Source organism: Canis lupus, chromosome 26, assembly GCF_048164855.1.
Source record: "Canis lupus baileyi chromosome 26, mCanLup2.hap1, whole genome shotgun sequence".
Taxonomy (NCBI): Eukaryota; Metazoa; Chordata; class Mammalia; order Carnivora; family Canidae; genus Canis; species Canis lupus.
In genome coordinates, this window is record NC_132863.1 from 15,564,080 (window position 1) to 15,583,692 (window position 19,613).

General features: G+C 38.4%; 1 protein-coding gene and 1 non-coding gene across 3 annotated transcripts in view; one reads left to right on the forward strand and one right to left on the reverse strand.

Moving 5' to 3' along the window:
• The window catches only part of PLCB1 (phospholipase C beta 1), a 670,290-nt gene that overhangs the window by 82,098 nt on the left and 568,579 nt on the right, over nucleotides 1–19,613 (reverse strand). For both annotated transcript variants that reach the window (XM_072800101.1, XM_072800102.1), the window contains exons 28-31: nucleotides 5,919–5,995; nucleotides 5,725–5,814; nucleotides 5,180–5,237; nucleotides 4,478–4,564 (exon numbers count right to left, since the gene is read on the reverse strand). In XM_072800101.1, coding sequence (XP_072656202.1) covers nucleotides 4,478–4,564; nucleotides 5,180–5,237; nucleotides 5,725–5,814; nucleotides 5,919–5,995 — 312 coding nt within the window. The remainder of the gene's footprint in view (nucleotides 1–4,477; nucleotides 4,565–5,179; nucleotides 5,238–5,724; nucleotides 5,815–5,918; nucleotides 5,996–19,613) is intronic.
• On the forward strand, nucleotides 16,382–16,513 carry LOC140618907 (small nucleolar RNA SNORA70). The gene has a single exon (XR_012018902.1). It is a non-coding gene; the product is annotated as a small nucleolar RNA SNORA70 (small nucleolar RNA).

The window sequence follows — 19,613 nt, forward strand, 5'->3', positions numbered from 1 at the left end:
TTATTGTTCTTTCTTTTTTTATATAAATTTATTTTTTATTGGCGTTCAATTTGCCAACATATAGAATAACACCCAGTGCTCATCCCGTCAAGTGCCCCCCTCAGTGCCCATCACCCAGTCACCCCCACCCCTGCCTACCTCCCCTTCTACCACCCCTAGTTCATTTCCCAGATTTAGGAGTCTTTCATGTTCTGTCTCCCTTTCTGATATTTCCCACTCATTTTTTCTCCTTTCCCCTTTATTCCTTTTCACTATTATTTATATTCCCCAAATGAATGAGACCATATAATGTTTGTCCTTCTGTGATTGACTTACTTCACTCAGCATAATACCCTCCAGTTCCATCCACGTTGAAGCAAAGGGTGGGTATTTGTCATTTCTAATGGCTGAATAATATTCCATTGTATAGATAAACCACATCTTCTTTATCCATTCATCTTTCGATGGACGCCGAGGCTCCTTCCACAGTTTGGCTATTGTGGACATTGCTGCTATAAACATCGGGGTGCAGGTATCCCGCGTTTCACTGCATCTGTATCTTTGGGGTAAATCCCCAGCAGTGCAATTGCTGGGTCGTAGGGCAGGTCTATTTTTAACTCTTTGAGGAACTTCCACACAGTTTTCCAGAGTGGCTGCACCAGTTCACATTCCCACCAACAGTGCAGGAGGGTTCCCCTTTCTCCGCATCCTCTCCAACATTTGTGGTTTCCTGCCTTGTTAATTTCCCCCATTCTCACTGGTGTGAGGTGGTATCTCATTGTGGTTTTGATTTGTATTTCCCTGATGGCTAGTGATGTGGAGCATTTTCTCATGTGCTTCTGTTAATTTCCCTCAATCTATGTCGAGCTTCAAAGGCCATTCTGATACTGGATATGAAGAGGGATTATTTCAAAGCCAGTGCTATCCTATTTCTGGTCCACATCCAGCAATCACAGGAGCATGGATGAATGCTATGCTGGCCTGGACTTTCACTTGCCTATATTTGCTATTCTGTGCTTTGTTCTTTCTCCACATGACCTGCACTTGATCCTTTTCACTTCACTGTTTATTATTGCCCCTTCTTATCACAGACATTTCCTTTGATTAGCCACTGTGTCCTACAATATTAACAGTCATAATTTCTTATGTTATTACTAAAGTCATGGTTCCAAACCACAAAATTTTTAAGCCCTGAAGAACACCTCTTAATAAATGCCTTAGTTTAACATGAAGCCAAAAATCTCCAAGGGCAATCTTTAAATCCAGAGACAAGATGATCATAAGGGCAACATGGAGGAAAAGCAGAGAGATATCACTGTAGTTTCTATTTACAGTAAAAAAAATAAAGGCAATAGAAATAAATGCTGATGAGGTTGTGGAGAAAAAGGAACCTTTACACAATGTTGGTGGGAATGCAAATTGGTACAGCCACTATGGAAAATAGTATGGAGGCTCAAGTACATCCACTACTTTTACATCCAAAGTAAACAAAAACACTAACTTGAAAAAATACATGCACCCCTATGTTTACTGCAGCATTACTTAAAATAGCCAAGATATGGAAGCAACCCAAGTGTCTATCCATAGATGAACGGATAAAAAAGTTAAAAAAAAAAAAGTATATTTATACAATGGATCATTATTCAGCCATAAAAAAGAATGAGAGCTTGCCATTTGCAACAACATGGATGAAGTTAGGGGGTATTATGATAAGTGAAATAAGACAGAGAAAAACTATTACTATATAATTTCACTCATATGTAGAATTTAAGAAACAAAACAAATAAAAACGAGACAAAAATCAGAATTTAAATACAGAGAACAAACTGAGAGTTGCCAGAAGGGAGGTGGGTGGAGGGTTGAAGAAATATGTGAAGGGGATTAAGAGAGTACATTTACCATGATGAGCACTAAGTAAGTGTAAATTATTAAATCACTATATTGTACACCTGAAACTAATATAACATTGGATATTAATTATACATCAACGAAAATAAAAATATAAAAATAAATAAACATAATACCTCTCAAATGCCCCTTCTCCATATATCATCACTTTGGGGATTAGGGCTTCAACATGCGAATTTTGGGAGGACACAATTCAATCCATAATACCATTTGATTTTGATTATTAGCTATTTTTGGACTAAACTGATCATGTGCAGACAGGCTCAGCATTTTGCAAACAAAACAAAACAAAAATGAAGGCAAAAAAATTACTAAAAATTCATAGAAATACTTCAGATCTCTTGTTAAGAGGCCAAAAGAAAGAAGAAATGGGAAATTGCGATAAATATGGTAGTGGCACACACTGTTAATTACCTACCTAATTGCTATTTCTATTTCTTTGATAAGGTGCCTGTTGACATGAAGCTGAGGAGAAGCTAGACTCCCTCCACTCCTTTGAGTGAGCCTGAATTGCACTAAGTCAATCATGCAAATGACACTCTCCTGCCAGTGACTGGTTTAGGAATGGGTATATGGCACAATCCTAGCCAATGAGGAAATTGGTATTGAGAAGATTCAGGAAGGATTTTTCCTTAATCCTATAAATAAAGGGTTATAAAATGAAGTCATTACCTTTTTTGCCTTTGAATGATTTTATGTAATGTGATGCATGGTGCTATGGCAGCCATCTTGTGACTGTGGGTTTATAGTACAGGCACGAAAGGCAACAAAGTGAGATGGCATGGTGGAAATTCTGAAAATACTTGGATTCTCGATGAGGTTGCTGAGCTATTAGATTAACCAATCCTAAAACTGCAACATGGCTGAACTTCCAGTAATTTGACTTGCTAAGTTTATTATTGTGTAAGCCAGTTATAATTGGGTTTTCTGCCAAACTGCTGCAGAATGCACCCTGACTGATCAGTTGTCCAACAGTTATTCTTCTAATGTGTAGTTATATGCAGTGAAGAAATTTAAAGGTGCTTAACACCTACCAAAACTGACTTTAGTTATGACAACCTAGCTCAGTAACAGAATCTTTGTAGGGTTTTTTATATTGAGTTACATAATTGGGACACATTTGTGATTGCATTATATCGAGACAAGTAGTCGACATTTTTAGAACAAAAACAAAGCAAAATAAAACTCTTGAGAACAACAATATCTCATAAGAGAGATTTAAAAAAAAACACACAACCCCAAAGATGGCTAATAAGATATCAATCCTAACCAAGGTATATTATGTTAATGTACAAAGTAATGACATGTGAATTCAAACAGCATGGATTGAAAATGTACATATTTGACTATATGATTTGGGGCTGATTATTAAGGTATTAATGTGTTTCTTTTTTTTTTTTAAATGTGTTTCTTAAATTCCAGTTGGACCTGAATCTTTTGCTCCACACATTTTGAAAGATCAATCCTAAATGGAAAGTATAGCAATTTCTGAAATAATCTTAAAACCTATCGCTAATGCATAATCAACCCAAGATGATGGCTAAGAATATTTAAATTGTAGGTTTACATGAAGAGCATAAAAATTAGCAGCATATTTAAGTAATTATTAATTCTCAGATTTTCATTACTGCTTCATCTATGTTGCCAGGCCTAAAAGCTTTAGGAGTCAAAAATATTAAATGTATTTCCTGCCTAATAAATAAAAAAGGACAAGATTGGAAATAACTACAAAAATATATTTAGAATTAGCCACAAAAAATTCTATAAGAAGTAAATTGATGAATGGACTATACAAGGAAATGAAAATAACAATTTTGAGCTTTGCAGGTTCAAAGAGTACTTGTATAGAATAGCAATACCTTTTAGAGTAGAGCTTTTAAGCCTCACATAGAATAATAATAAAACTGAAAAACTCATTTTTCGCAAATATTCACTGATGAATCAAAATGTATGGAATAATCTAAAATTAAGATGCTGTTTGCCAACCTAATAGTCTTTGATTTACAGATGATTAGTTTGTTTAAAGTTAGTATTCACGAACAATTGATTTTGACCAAACAATAAGGATAAGGTCATTTTAAAGAGGAGTCACAATAAACTATTACTATTGGGGAAAATAAGGTTTGTTTCTTGTTTTGTTTTGTTTGTTTGTTTGTTTTGGTTTATGAGATCATTTTGTTGGCTAAAAACCTGGGTGATTTTGGTACAGGACATCCTCTGCTGGACAGCGTCTGCCATTACAATATTTTATCAGATCTGAAGAGGCTTGGCTAATTCTTCTAATTATCCCTATTCTAGCAGGGAGAGAGGGAAGGTACTTCAAAGATACCTGAAACATCCCTCAGACTAACTATAATCAAAATGTCAGGAGCTGGGTTCCGAGGATCTGTAATTTGTAAATCTCACCAGTTGATGATAAATGTGTACTGAATAGTGCTAGTAAGATTTTTACCATAGTTGAGGAAGATACAGGAGTTTTACATGTAAGAATGGATTTGAGACTGTGTGTAAGGTACATGACCTACAGAGGTCTTATTCTAATCGAATGGAAAGAAAATGAAGTTATTGTGTATTATTTGGTTCAGTTTACCTTGGGCTTTTCATCCAGGATCTGCTGACGTATCTCCTTGTGTTTCTCTACAAGTTTTTCTTGCCGTTTACTTTGTGCCTCTTCTAACTATAAGAAAGTTACAAAGAAAGTCATTTTCATCTAAACATTCAAGTGAATGTTTTCAGAAAAATTGAAAGCTTTTCAGATCTATGGCATACATTGGTTTCTTTCATATCGTGATCAAGAACTGCCCTTACAAGTGTAGGAGACTGTTGGAGTCAGTCCTGGGTGATGGGTAAACAGAGTGGAGGTGGGTGATCTATAGATTATGCTATTCTTAGATTTTTGTTAATGTTTGAAAATTTCTGTAATGTCAATTTCAAAAACAAAACAAAATAAAACTAATATGAAGAAGTGCCTTTGAAGGTTGCCATCTTCCTTATCACTGATGACAATGACAGGTTCTTTTGGGGGATCTCCTATTAACCTTATGTTTCTGGGCTCCTGACTTTGGAAAGGATTCTTGACATCTATTTTTGATGAGCCTTATATTTATATGTAAATTTACAATTAAACTTGCAAAAACATTGATTACAAAAGGCCTGCTCTGTAAAGCAGCTCTTCTGGGTACTGGTGATAAGCAGATACAGCAAGGCATGGCATTTCCCTTCAGAGGCTCACATTGTGTTTGCCAAACATCGAGACATGGTTTGCAAAGCAGAGAGAGATTAACTGACATACCCTCTTGATGTACTGCACCACCTCCTGGATATATGACCGGATCATCTCTGTCTTTTCCCTAAGAGCAAATGACAACTAGATCATTATATGAACTCATCCAGCATCAACAAATAGGTGCACTTCAGACTTCCAGATGAAACTTTACAGAACTTTCAACATTCTCATTGCTACTGCAAGAAAGGTACAGTCTGCTAGCTCTGGACAAAAGTCAGTTCCGCCCAAGGGCAAGCAAACTCTGTCTTTACTAAATGCTGGGAAAGTTGCCTCACAGTATGGGAACTGAGGATTTGATTTTTTCCTAAAGGAAACTCTTTACTCAGTCTTTATCTGAAAGATCCTTAGGTGTGCCTTCATCCTTTTCCATGTTTAAAACAACAACGACAACAACAACAACAACAAAAACTTTACAAAAGGGATATTTTGAAAGGTTAATTAGAGGACAAATTTCACAGATGGATCTTTATGTGGTTAAGAAGCTCTTATTCTAAACAGAATAAAATAGTCCCCAGGTGAAACTTAGGGGAGAAGGGATTCTTTCTCCTTACTCTTCCATTTGACTTTTGTCTTTGGATTTAGCTTCTGTTATCTTCTCCTGCCTTTTTTTATCCATTTTCTTCTTTAATTCCTTCTTCTCTCTGAAGTCAAAATGGAAGTAGAAGAAAAAAAGGCAAATGAAATGGCAGTTTGTGTGCAATACATGTATAGACACAAGCCCAATGTAAAGAGAACGCAGGCTTACTTCTCACAGATTTCTTTGAGCTTCTTCAACTGATTGTTCTGACATTCTTCAGCAACATCCGTCAATTTTTGAATAAGCTGGGGAAAGAAAATGTGTTTGCTGTTTTACGCGATCATAAACAAAGCACCTGCTCCCTGGATCCCCCAGACAGCAGTGTCTGGAGTTAGAAAATCTCTGATTGATGTTTAACAATAGTTAAAATTGCGCATCTAACAGGCAATGGGGACATAATTTAAAAACCATTATCTAGGTTGTAATATGAAAGTAATCCTCATATCTCTTTTTAAATTTTTTAAAGATTTTACTTATTTATTCATGGAAGACCCAGAGAGAGAGGCAGAGACATAGGCAGAGGGAGAAGCAGATTCCCTGAAGGGAGTCTGAGGCAAGACATGATCCCAGGACCTGGGGATCATGACCTGAGCCAAACCACTGACCCACCCAGGCAACCCTACGTCTTTTTTAATTAAACAGAATTCCTTAGATTATTGTCCTGGTTACTACAGCTTGGCTCAGTGCGAAGAGAACGAACAGAGTAGGCTCAGGTTCCAGTCCCCACTCTATCTAAGACCTCAAAAATATGATTTTGGTCAAGAGTGCTACATTTTCTCAGTTATAATGGGATTATCAAATGCCTTTGTCTCTTGAAGATACAGTGAAGCTCAAAATAACATGAATGTAAATTATAATCAACTGTGAATTGTAATTCTTGATTTCCACTTAATTCATTGTTTAATTGCTTCAAGGGCCATGAGTTGCTCATCTTAGAAATTGATGTTTGTGTCCCTACGTGGGTCCCTTCCAAAGACCATCAGAAATTCTCTTCTATGGTATGGTACCATTGGATTTTAACACATGCCATGAAAGCAATTATTTTACTGTCTTGCATCTATTTTCTTATTAAACCAAGCTTCCTGAGATCAGAGACTGTGTTTGTGTTTGCATATCCTAGGCCCTCTGCATCATTCCTCATATTCAGTAGATGCTCAATAAATGTATATCAATTACCCAAGGGTCATTTTCTCCTCCAATCGCATCTCTTTCTCTTTTTCACATGAAGAACCTAGAGAACCTTCTGCCATTATTCAGGCAGTGGTGGCAACTGGACTCCACCTGTCTGACTGGAGCCCCAAGGAGATGGTGTGGGCTTCCTCTGAAATCCTACCACTGATGTTCACCAGTGATAGAGATTCTCAGATACAGCAGGGTAGGTTGACACAGTTTCATATAAGTGATTGCTGCAACAGGGATAAAGCAATCTACTCAGTTCCAGCAAATTTGCTTTGATCATTTACATATGGCTGGCACAGTTTGAAGATTTTTAAGTGTATTCAATTCATCCAGTTATAAGAGCTGCACTATGAGGTTGTGCTTTTTTTTTTTTTTTTTTGAGGTTGTGTTTTTCTCTTCATTTTACACATGAAGACACTGACACCTGTGGCTTAAGTTCTGGGCTCACACTCAGAGGTAAGTGGCAGAGCTGGTTTCAAACCCAGCAAATCAGGTTCTGTGGCTTGTAGCCTTTACCACTTCCCCATGCTCTTTTCATTTTGATTTTAGAATTTTTTTTCTTAAAAAAAAAAAAAACACAGAAAAACCCTTCTTACATAAGAGAATAAAAAGTTAAGGGAGATATTTTCTTAGAGAATTATAATAAAGATGGCACATTAGCCTAACGTTAGTGTGAAATTTGATGCATTCATCTGTGAAGTGAATTAAATCTGAACAAATATTAACTGGGATGTGGGCCAGCAGAAAACCTATTTGATCATTCAAAAGACATTGCTTGATCATGACCATCACAATTACAGAAATCATGAAATATTACAGCTTCATAGTGCCATTTATCAAGCTGTCTAGACATAAAATTCCAATGTGCAAAACCTCTGGGAATTTCCTTGATATTCCTGCAAACTCTATTCTAGCTGAGGGCGTGCACCCAGCACCTTTCTTTCCCCACAAGATCTTTCTTCTCTCTCACTAACCCCAAGGAGTTAAGAGGGTTATCCTCCAACCTTTGCTGCAACATGAGATCCACTCCTGGGCAACTTCTTAAAAATGTGGATTGCGGGGCCTGTTCCTAGGCCTATGGACTCTAAATGTCTAAGGGGTGGGCCTGGAAATCAGTATTCAAAATCTCTGGTGATTTGGATCCTTCGCCAGGAGTCTCTGTGGGCCTGTCCCCATTTTACAGACCACTGCTAAATCTTCTAGCAATGTTTTTTAATTCAACGGCCTTCATACTTGTTTCCACTTTGTCATCTGTGTCATTCACCTGACTCCAGAATATTCCCTTATTTTCTTGATCATGCCACCATCTGCTCACATTTCTTGCTTTCCTCCCTCAGCTGTCCTCATCCTCAGCTACCTCGCCATCCAGTCATGGAAACCCCTGAGTTTGAGTCCCACAACCCTTCTCCCCATCCAATTCTGACATTTATTTTGATTTGTTGTCACCCCCTATACAATTGGAAGCACTACACTTCCTCAGAGTCTCACAGAAGTTCCCTACCTGCTGCATCCCCTGGCCTTCCTCACTGTCTCTCCTTCAGACCGTCTACATTTGCTCTTTACTCTGGAAGACTTCCCACATCCTTTGATCCCAGAACAAACACCTTTATGTAAACTATTCAATTTAGCCACAATCCAACAAATATTTATCAAATACTCTAAATACCTAGTGCTCTTCTACAAACTCTGAGCCAATGACTTGGCTTTTAGATCTTGTTACTCAAAATGGAGCATAACTATCTTGGACCAGCAGCACTTGCATTGCCTGGGAACACAACAGAAATCAAATTCTCGGGCCTTACCCCAGATCAACTAAATCAAAATCTGCATTTTTAACAGGATTCTCAGGAGATTTGTATCATGTTACAGTTTGAGAGGCACTGTCTAGATCACTGAGAAAGACAGAGAAAATTTAAAAGAAGCTCTCTGTTATGGGCCAAATGTTTATGTCCCCCCAGAATCCATATATTGATATCCTAACCCCTACTGTAATGGTATTAGGAGGTGGAGCTTTGTGAGGCGGTGATTAGGTCACAAAGTTTAAGCCCTCATTCATGCTCTTATAAAAGATATCCCACAGAGCACGACTGCCCCTTCAGCCATGTGAAGACATAATGAGAAGATAGCCATCTATGAATCTGGAAGTGGGCTTTCACCAGACAGCAGAGCACTTAATTTTAGACTTCCAGCCTTCAGAACTGTGAGACATAAATGTCTGTTGTTTAAAACACTTAATCTATGAGAATTTGTTATAGCAGCCCAAATGGACTAAGACATTTCCTCAGAGTCCCTCTTTTCTGTCTCAAAAGATCTTTGACATTTTATCTACATTCTCTTCACTACCTCAAACTCAGCGTCTTCACCTCTGACACAAGGATAACATTTCCTTCCTGGGGTGGTCGTGAAAGCTGAAAGGAAAAACATACACACAAGTCCTATTAGACCACTTTGTAGGTCCCTAAGTTGGTTTCCTTACCCTTCCATCCAAGAGGAAAGTTCTTGCCCTTGTTTTCTATCTTATCTTTTCCTACCTGTGGCAGGACTTGATCTACCATTTCATTTTCTTCTCTCAAACTTTTTTTCTGCCCTGGACACATTCCCTTTTTTTTTTTTTTTTTTTAAAAAAAAAAAGATTTTATTTATTTACTCATGAGGGATGCCCAGAGAGGGAAAGAAACATAAGCAGAGGGAGAAGCAGGCTCTCTGTGGGAAGCCTGATATACGACTCCATCCCAGGACCCTGGGATCACACCCTGAGCCAAAGGCAGATGCCCAACCACTGAGCCACCCAGGTGCCTCATGGTCACATTTCTTTTGCATAAAAACCCATCTCTGTTTTCCTTACCCTCCCAGAATCCTAAACTTTTGTTCCATCTTGGGCCTTTCTTTCATTTCTAACCCTAAAATGGAAGAAGACCAATTGCAGCTTCCAAAGCTTGGATGCCCCAGCCTGATATTCTTCAGCTCCATCATGTCACTTCCACTTCAACCACTGGAATTCCCCTGATTTTGCTTTAAGATTACAAAAACTTTTTTTGTTCCTAGACTTATTGGCCATTTCTCAGACTTAACTTTTATTATCCAGAGATTCATAAAGTTTCTTAGTTCACATTGTCCTTAGGATCTTTTTTCATGGTACTCTTAAGCTAAAAGAAATAAAAAGACAGCTTTATTTATTCATGAAATAGTTAGGTCCAAACTTAATAGTAGTAGTCTGCACAGTGTCCAACAGATGTTGCTGTTTCCTTAAAAAATGTAAAATATCTTATCTTATCATGCCTCTGTGAGTTCAACATGGTGCCTCAGGGTGACTTTGCACACAGCTGGGGATCATGACTTTATCCTATCTTCCTGACATTGTGCCAGTTGCCAACACTCTCACACGAAGCTCTCTTTTCTGAATTTATGGTATATCTCCAGCAAACACCACAGTCACTTCAACTCTTTTAGGGGCTTCAATTCATTTCAGCATCATGCACTACTTCTGACTAACTCTACCTGAGAATGGCTCACCAGCATCTCAACATTTCTACAAGCAAGTTTAGGATTTGTCTTGCACAGAAGATAAGTCATTGTATTTTCCCACTAATTATCACCATTTAGTTCAAAAGTGGACATTATATTTGGTTTCCTTCTTGTGTACTTTCCACATCAAGTGAGTCATAGAGATTTGTGAATTGCTCCTGTTTTTTTTTTAATTTTTATTTATTTATGATAGTCAGAGAGAGAGAGAGAGAGAGAGAGAGAGAGAGGCAGAGACACAGGCAGAGGGAGAAGCAGGCTCCATGCACCGGGAGCCCGACGTGGGATTCGATTCCGGGTCTCCAGGATCGCGCCCTGGGCCAAAGGCAGGCGCCAAACTGCTGCGCCACCCAGGGATCCAGTGAATTGCTCCTGTTACAATGTATCTCATGACTTTGTGTTAACAGGATTCTGATGCACATTTTTGCTAACTCTGGTCTAGATGTAGAATTCCCTCCCTGCCCTAAGTCTCTCCTTAGTTCTTCCACTCCATCCCACATATTTTTTCTTCTTGTATGTACTAAAGCCCTAACTGGCCTTCTATCCCCACTATGTTGTTATGTTCCAGCTCCAAATTTCCTTTCCTGGCTAGCATTCATCATACCCAATAATCTAGGCAGTATTTTGCTCTCTGAACTGTCCACACTTGCTTTGTCTTATTAATTTTTTTCCACCTTGATGATATTTCCATTTGAATGGAAGACAGTATAATATAGAACATTCCCATGATTACAGAAAGTTCCATTACACTGGGCTACTTTAACTGTTTCTGACAAGGGAGTGGGAACTGGGTCCCTGCTTGTCCATGCCCTTTTCCTTTCTAAACCAGCCTTTGGTAATTCTCTTCTTTGACTGCCCAGATAACTCTAAGCCTGGCCCTTTAACTGGCTTTTGTAAAAGATATTATAGATATTTACCTTTATGTGTACATACTTTATTATGGCTCCCTAAAAGAATACCACCACTGCAATCTCCTTTTCTTAATAATTATTTTTTTGGAAACCCAGACTCTGCACAAAATAAGTACTCAGAAATTGATGTGAATGAAATCTTTAAAGTTTTAAAGCTACATGGATCCTGACCTTGGTGACAATAATGAAACATCATGTTTAAGCCATGGGCTGTCCTATTGGAAATACTTTCAGGACTATATACTTTTCGTACTTAACAAGCTAAGTTTGAGGTTTTTTAAATTTTTGTTTTTTAAAGATTTTATTTATTTGTGAGAGAGAAAGAGAGAGAGAGAGAGAGCATGAGCAGGGGGAGGAACAGGCTCCCCACTGAGCAGGAAGCCTAATACCAGGCTGGGTCCCAGGACTCTGGGATCCTGACCTGAACCAAAGGCAGATGCTTAACCAACTGAGCCACCCAGGCACCCCACAAGCTAAGTTTTGTTTCATAAGAAACAAATGCCTTATTATGAAATCCAAGTATATCTTTTAAAACATGGTTTTGCATGCAACTAATGAAAACAATGTTTCCTTAGAATCACAGAGAATATGTGTTTTAAAAAGGACAGCATCCCTGTGTTTAATATGGCAAATATGTGAATGTCTTTCCATTGTGCTCAGTTTCCCTTGGCGTCTCCCACTCTTCCACACTACAGACCCCTCCCTGTAGCATTCTGCTTTTCCAGCTATTCCCAAAAGACCATTACTCTTACTATAATTCTGTCCTTTCAACATTTACTGTTTTCTTTTACACTTCCTCTCCTTAGGGTCCAGGAGGTAAAATGATTAATATTATGTGTCTTTGTTAATAATATACTACTATTGTCAGACTCCCACAAAACTGGCATATATATATATATACATATATATATATACACACATATGCATCAATATGTATAATTATCCCCTTCCTACAACTAAAGAGAGATTTGGGGCCTGGCTATGGTTTTCTCTACTTAACACTACATGTCCAGGAAGAACCTCTGCTTTCTGAGAACTGGCTCTGTGCCAAATGTGGTTCCCATAGGAGCTACTGTATTCCTTATCCCCATCCCTTGGCCAAGGAAACTGGTCCCAGGGGAGGCATTTATCTAAATTGGACCAGTCATCACCTGACCTTAGCCACAGGTGATTGGTCTAAGGATGCAAGTTTGGCCAATAATATGATGCTTACAAGGTTTCCTCAAGATTTTTCCAACCTGCTACTAGAGAAAGAAATAACTTAGATAAGGCTGGCCTATATTTTCTGACAAAGGGAAGCCTGTATGCTGTTAGAAAAGAATAGTGCTAATACACATTGGAAAGAAAGAGAGAGAGGGAGACAGAGAGAGAGAGAAAGAGAGAGAGAAGAAAGGAGAAAGAGAGGGAGGACAGAAAGAGAGAAAGGAACAGAAGGAAAAGGGGAGACATATAGGGAGACGCCAGGCATAGAAAGGGCTGCCAGTGATTGCCAGCATCCATTTCTCCATGCCTTCCCTTCCCTGGTGTTATGGTCATTCTTTCCTTACGTGATCTACCCTATGCATGTTTCTAGTGTATAAGTTAGTTCACCATGGACTCTTGTCACTTGCAACCAAAAGAATTGTGGCAAAAACTTGAAATAGAAAACCCCAAATAAGATAAAGGAAACTGCATATTTGGGTCCAGAATTTCTGTTGCATGAGGTGTGAAATCAGGACCCAGAAGAGGGATTTTTCACACAATAATTGAAGTGTTTTTTAGCTAACCTAAAGATGCACTCACTTTTGGTGTATTTCTTAGCAGATAGACTCTACTCAAAGAACTACTCAATCATGCACTAGTCACAAAACTCACTGAAGATGAAGAAAAGATTAGTTTAGAATTCCTGAGGGGGGGGAACAAGAGAGTACATGGTTAAACTGAATTGCAGTAAACATTTAATTTTAACTTTTAGTATGGTTCTTTTATCTGGCCCAAAGGAATAGGCACATTTCAGTTATTGGGCTTATTTATTTACCACTCTTGACAACTCCCCTAGTTAAATGTTCCAAACCTTTTAAGGAGTGAAAAAGAAAAGCCCTGGGGGAACATAATTTCATGCTTGTTTTCAACTCCGTGCTGAAATTCACTTGAGTTAGTTATTTGAGGGTGAGAGAATGGTTTCCATGGAAGAGAATAATTCCTTAACTCTAACTCAAAAGGGATTAAAAAACAAAACAAACAAAAAAACAAAAAAAAAACATGTGGACAGAAATTGGCATGCTTAGAGTCTCTTCTTAAGAAGGACAATTTTGGAAAATAAGCAAAAGTCAAGTATAGGATGTTCAGACTTTAGGCACAACCCGTTTTCCTTCCCCTTCCAGTAATATATCTAGAAAAGATACTACCTTCTTTTCTGCTCATCAAAACATTTTCACTATAATTTGTTGTTTTTTCTTCTACAAAGAGTTAATTTATGATGCTTCTAAACCAAGTAATGATTTGTGGACTAAAGACATTACTGACAATTTAAAATGCAAGGTGGACACTCACACTAGAGTATATCCTGCCATTCAAATTGAGAAACATTCATTCAGTCAGTCAACCAGTATTTATTTACTGAGCACCTATGATGCGCTGGATGTTTGTGCTAGTATTGATGGTCCAACCATGAGCTGACAGGTTCAGTTCACAGGGAGCTGATATTCTTCATTTGTTCTCTTTTCTTTTCAAGAGGACAAAAATCTTGGACTAAAAGGGCAACAATCATTGTCTGAGATATTCTCTCATACCTATGAAATTATTTCTTAATATTTGCATAACTACATAGAATTTATAGCAACTTATTTGAGTCTAAATGTTAAAAGATCCTTGGAATTCTTTTCTTTGCTTGGCAAAAAAAACATGCACACACACACACACACACACACACACACAAAGGAAAGAAAAGAAAAAAAAAATCTCACCACAATTCCTGGTCAATGTTCATTAAATATGTAACATTTAGAATTATTTTTCACTTTTAAGTTACACCGAGGTAAATGTCAGCTTTTTAGCTTTCTGGGAAATATAAATAGATCGATGTACCATACTCCCTTGAATGATATTTCTGGTATTCTTCTATGAGGCTGTCAAATGGAAATACATTCAAACTTTTGAAAAAATCGAGAATTTTATAAAGGGACCTCTACTTAAGGTATGCTAATGATACTTGGGTTTTACCAATGAGAAAATGTTTGAATTTCATCAAATTAATTGAGACTATTATATCTGATTAAGTCAATGGAAAAAACCACAACCAAACCACTACAATTTTAGGGTAAGGCTTTGTAATTTTAAAAGATGTCAAGACCATTTAGTTTAGAATAAATAAAATAAATATTAGTTACCACTCAGATGTGGGAAAGTAGCAGTAACGTACAAAACTAGAGGTTTTCAAATAATTAGCAAAAGAGATCTGATTAAAAGATATGTGATTTGTCCTGTGGTTTGTTACTAAAATAGGGCAATAAATCATGGGCTTAATATTTCAACAGTCCTTTTGGAATCCAGACTCAAAAGAGCTGCCTGTGAAGATAAATACCACAGCATGTCAGCTACTTTTTTTTCTTAATGCAAAATATATCATTTCAGCATCCCTGACTTGGCAAATAGAATGCAATGAGTCCTGTAATTCCAGAGGGCACAAAAGAAATGATCAGACTTGTGGGTTCTATTCTGGGATTTTCCTTCCAGCAGAATCCCTTCTGTTCCCTAAGCTTCTTTTAGTTGACACAAGTCAAAACTATTATTTTCTTTGCCTTTGGGGATGGTTCTATTTACTGACTTTTTTTTTCTTAATGTTACCTAAATAGTTACCAATTAACACATAAAAGTACATTAAGATATATTGTGTACACACACAAAAGAAAAACCAAAATTTATTGCTTTAAACTTAAATTCCTCATTATTTAATAGGCCCAAGAATTGGGTCATCTCTGATTCTATAATTAAAGGAAATTAGCATTACTGTCAGAGGGAGACTTTACAACCATTCTTGTACAAACTTTTCATTTTAAAAATAAGGATAAAGACACTCAAAGAGATAAAATTATTTAGCTAATGTTATACAAATAAAAATGGAAGTTATGTCTCCTTAGCTTAAATCCTATGCAAATAGTTCTTTGGTAAAGAATGATGACTATCTTTTGGGCACCATGTTAAGTTTCCATGGATGATTTTATTGCATCTCACATCCAAAGAATGAGGGCTGTGTGTAGATTATTGCCCTAATTCTCCACCATTCCCTGCATTCACGCTTTCTGTAATGTGACTTGCAGGTCCCCTAAGAGATAGGATCTATTTCCCTATCCCTTGAATCTGGACAAATCTTATGACTTGCTTTGACCAAAGAAGGAAGAATTTTAGAAGATCTCTCAAAACACCTGTCCATTTCCTCTTGCTCTCAAGTGGAATCCTTTTCAATTTTCACATGAACAAGGTCAGAGTAGCCAGCCAACATCTGAGCCAGCCAACAGCCAGCCAAACTCCAGAATCAGAGCCACTAGGTGATGGACAGCTAAACCAGAGACACGTGAATAAGCCCAGCCAAGACTGGAGGAACCATCCAGTTGAGTCAAGCTCAAATTGCTACACATAGAATCAAGAGGTAAACAAATTGTTGTATTAAGGCAATAAGTTTTGAGGTGTTTATTATGCAACAAAGCTACCTGATAAAGATGGGCATACTATTAATAGATCTGTCTGATTTCACAACCTGTACTCTTAACCACTGTAAGCCCCTGAGGGCAGGGACTACATTTAGGCTTGGTCCACATGGAATTCCCCCACCAGTATGAGGACCACAGCAGGCCTTCAAGAACTTCTGATTAATAAATGACTATATAAGTGTGTTTCATACTAACTTGCCCAACCTCCCAAAATAATAAATGAAAAGATACCACATAAACTCTATGCGTCAAAAGGAAAGGATATAATCCAACAGAAAAGCAGGTGATGGATATGAATGGGAAGTCCATAAAAAGAAAAAGAGACTATAATCCACAGCCAATTAAGCTGACTATACCCTTCCGCCCTGGGGGCCTGGTTACTGTGTAACCACAGTAGCCTCTGTGGTTAGTATATGCAGCCTGTTGTTTGTATTGGTTGCCTCGAGGGACCTTGGAAACAGTCCTTTCTAGTGGACATTCATTTCTGACAGTACTATGTCCAATCTAGGCTCCAGACAGATATTCAAGGTGCCTTTGGAAAGCCCCAGGGCACAGTGGCCAGGGTTCACATTGGCCAAGTCATCATGTCCCTTTACACTGAGGTGCAGAACAAGGAGCATGTGATTAAGGCTCTGCTCAGGGCCAAGTTCAAGTTCCCTGACCACCAAAAGAGCCACATTCCCAAGAAGTAGGGCTTGAATAAGTTTAATGCAAATAAATTGAGCACATGGTGGCTGGAAAGCAGTTCATTCTAGATGGCTATGGGGTGTAATACATCCCTAATCATAGTCCCCTGGACAAATGATGGGCCCTGCATTCATGAGAATCTTGGCACTGCCCTTTTGTTATTCATGCCCACCAATAAATCCTACTTCCTGCCAAAAAAAATAATAAAAGGAATACAAATAACTAATATACACAGGGAATTTCTGCTCATAATTAAAGCAATGGAATGTAAGATAAAGATAACTTCTATATATATATATGAAAAGAACAACATATATATATATATGAAAAGAACAACATCCATTCTATTAGGGTTACCCAATGGTAACAAATAAGAACACATTTTGACAATTCTTTCATTCTTTATTTCACTACTAAATTCTTTGATTTATTTGTCATTTCTTATTTGGTGGAGAATGTAAAATTTTTAGGAAAGTTAAGTAATTTATTTATCAAGAAAAATAATCTCATGTTAAGGTCAGAATATTGGAGGAAGACAGAGAACACTACCACAACTCAGTAGAGTTACTTCCTGACACTGTAATTACTCCTGGCCCATATACTTCAGCTGGTTGACCATAGAAGGGAGAAAATTCAAGGTTTTCTTATTTACAGGCTGCAACAGCAAATGGTGTCCTGAAATCATCAAAAGGAAGGCAATGAGCTCCATCAAGTTGAAGCAAGATGTTAAAAACTGCAATACACATTTATATGTGAAGTCAAGATTTCCTAGTCAATTCATGTATAATTTTTTACAAAGTCCATTAGTAGCTGGTCAGTATTCACCCAGAGCTGTCACTATGAAACATCTTTCAATCCCCGGGACTGGCATGGACCTGAGGAACTCAGGTGGATGGATATTAATGTTGGCTTGGGCCCAGAAATGATTCTTAGTGAGATAAATGGGAGGATGTAAAGAACAATAGCAGCCATTAAGGCTGATGTGAAGGAAGGGAGAAATGAATGGGACTGGCACACGTGTGAGACTTAAAACATGAGAAAGAGGAGAAAACATAGGGAGTAAAGCAAAGCAAAGCAAGTCTCTGCAAAGGATAAAGAGTATGGTGACTATGAGAGAAAATGAGGAGATCTTTTCTCGAGCAATGAAAAAGAAGAAAAGGAGAGAAGACAGAACATCGGGAAAGGCGCTGCTGCAACTGAGAAGTGACCCCGGCAACATCACCAGGGAATTGCCTCTCACTAAGCTATGGGTTTGTTTTCTTTTTAAGATTTTATTTATTTATTCAGAGAGAGGCAGAGACACAGGCAGAGGGAGAAGCAGGCTCCATGCAGGAAGCCTGATGTGGGACTCGGTCCCAGGACACCAGGATCACACCCTAGGCCGAAGGCAGGTGCTAAACCACTAAGCCACTCAGGGATCCCAAGCTATGGGTTTTTTTTTTTTAATTTTTATTTATTTATGATAGTCACAGAGAGAGAGAGGCAGAGACATAGGCAGAGGGAGAAGCAGGCACCTGCTTCGGGAGCCCGATGTGGGACTCGATCCCGGGTCTCCAGGATTGTGCCCTGGGCCAAAGGCAGGCGCCAAACGGCTGCGCCACCCAGGGATCCCAAGCTATGGGTTTTGAATGTGATGCCTATACTGGCAACAGGAGAAAACACTTACTTTCAGGTAGAGGTGAACGAAAAGAAAGATGTAAATTCCTCAACTCCAATTATGGTCTTGTGCTCCCTGAAATCTCTCCATAGACATTGTGGGGATCTGTGAACCCCAGTTGGGGACCCCTGTTCCAAAGATAGGGTTGGAATGTCTGCTCTAAATTAATCTGTTTTTCAGCAGCAGCCTCTCATTACTGACATCATCAAGAGCCCCCAGAGGGACCTCCTAATACTTTCTATCACTTACCAAAGTCACTTTTATTTTTATTATTTTTAAATTAATTAATCAATTAATTATTTGAGAGAGGTAGGTGCTCAAGCAGACTCCCAGCTGAGTGCAGAGCTGACTCAAGCTTGATCTCAGGACCGGAAATCATGACCTGAACTGAAGCCAAGCGTCAGATGCTCAACCTCAACCAACTGAGCCACCCAGGCACCCTCACACCAAGTCACTTCTAAAACGAAAACCTAACCCTAATGGTATAACCAAACTCAGGGTCACCCTAAGGCTGCTGTTGAAAAACAGATTAATTTAGAGCAGACATCCCAACCTATCTTTGGAACAGGGGTCCCCAACTGGGGTTCACAGATCCCCACAATGTCTATGGAGAGATTTCAGGGAGTACAAGACCATGATTGGAGTTGAGGAATTTGCATCTTTCTTTTCATTCACCTCTACCTGAAAGTGTTTTCTCCCATTGCCAGTACAGGCAGGAAATGACAGGAGTGATTTCCACAGGCCCTCCCTGTGCCTTTGACACCAATAGGTATCCCTTCAGCTTGATGAGCAGCTGTGAATAATGGAGCTCATGCTGCATTTTTCATTTCAACTAAAAAGAACTTTAGTGGTATTCCAAAAGGCCTTTTGAGCAAAGATAAGGACTGATGGCTCTGAAACTGTGCTTCTTTAACCTGAACGTGTAACAAGTCACCTGGGACTCCTATTAAAATGTAAACTGTGACCTACCAGGTCTGGAGTAGGGCAGGAGACTGCATGTCTAACAGGTCCCAAGTGATTTGGGACCCACACTTGAGTAACCAGGCTGCAGAGCTATTTGGATACAGAGTTTTAAAGACAGAGATTCTTCTTTGGACAGGTATAAACATTTCTTTGAAGCAATAGAGTCTATGGAGCTTGGTGTGCATTCTCTAGCTCCTATGAACAATTACCTCAAAGATACTCTGTTGATGTTTATCAATTTATATAGTTATATAAG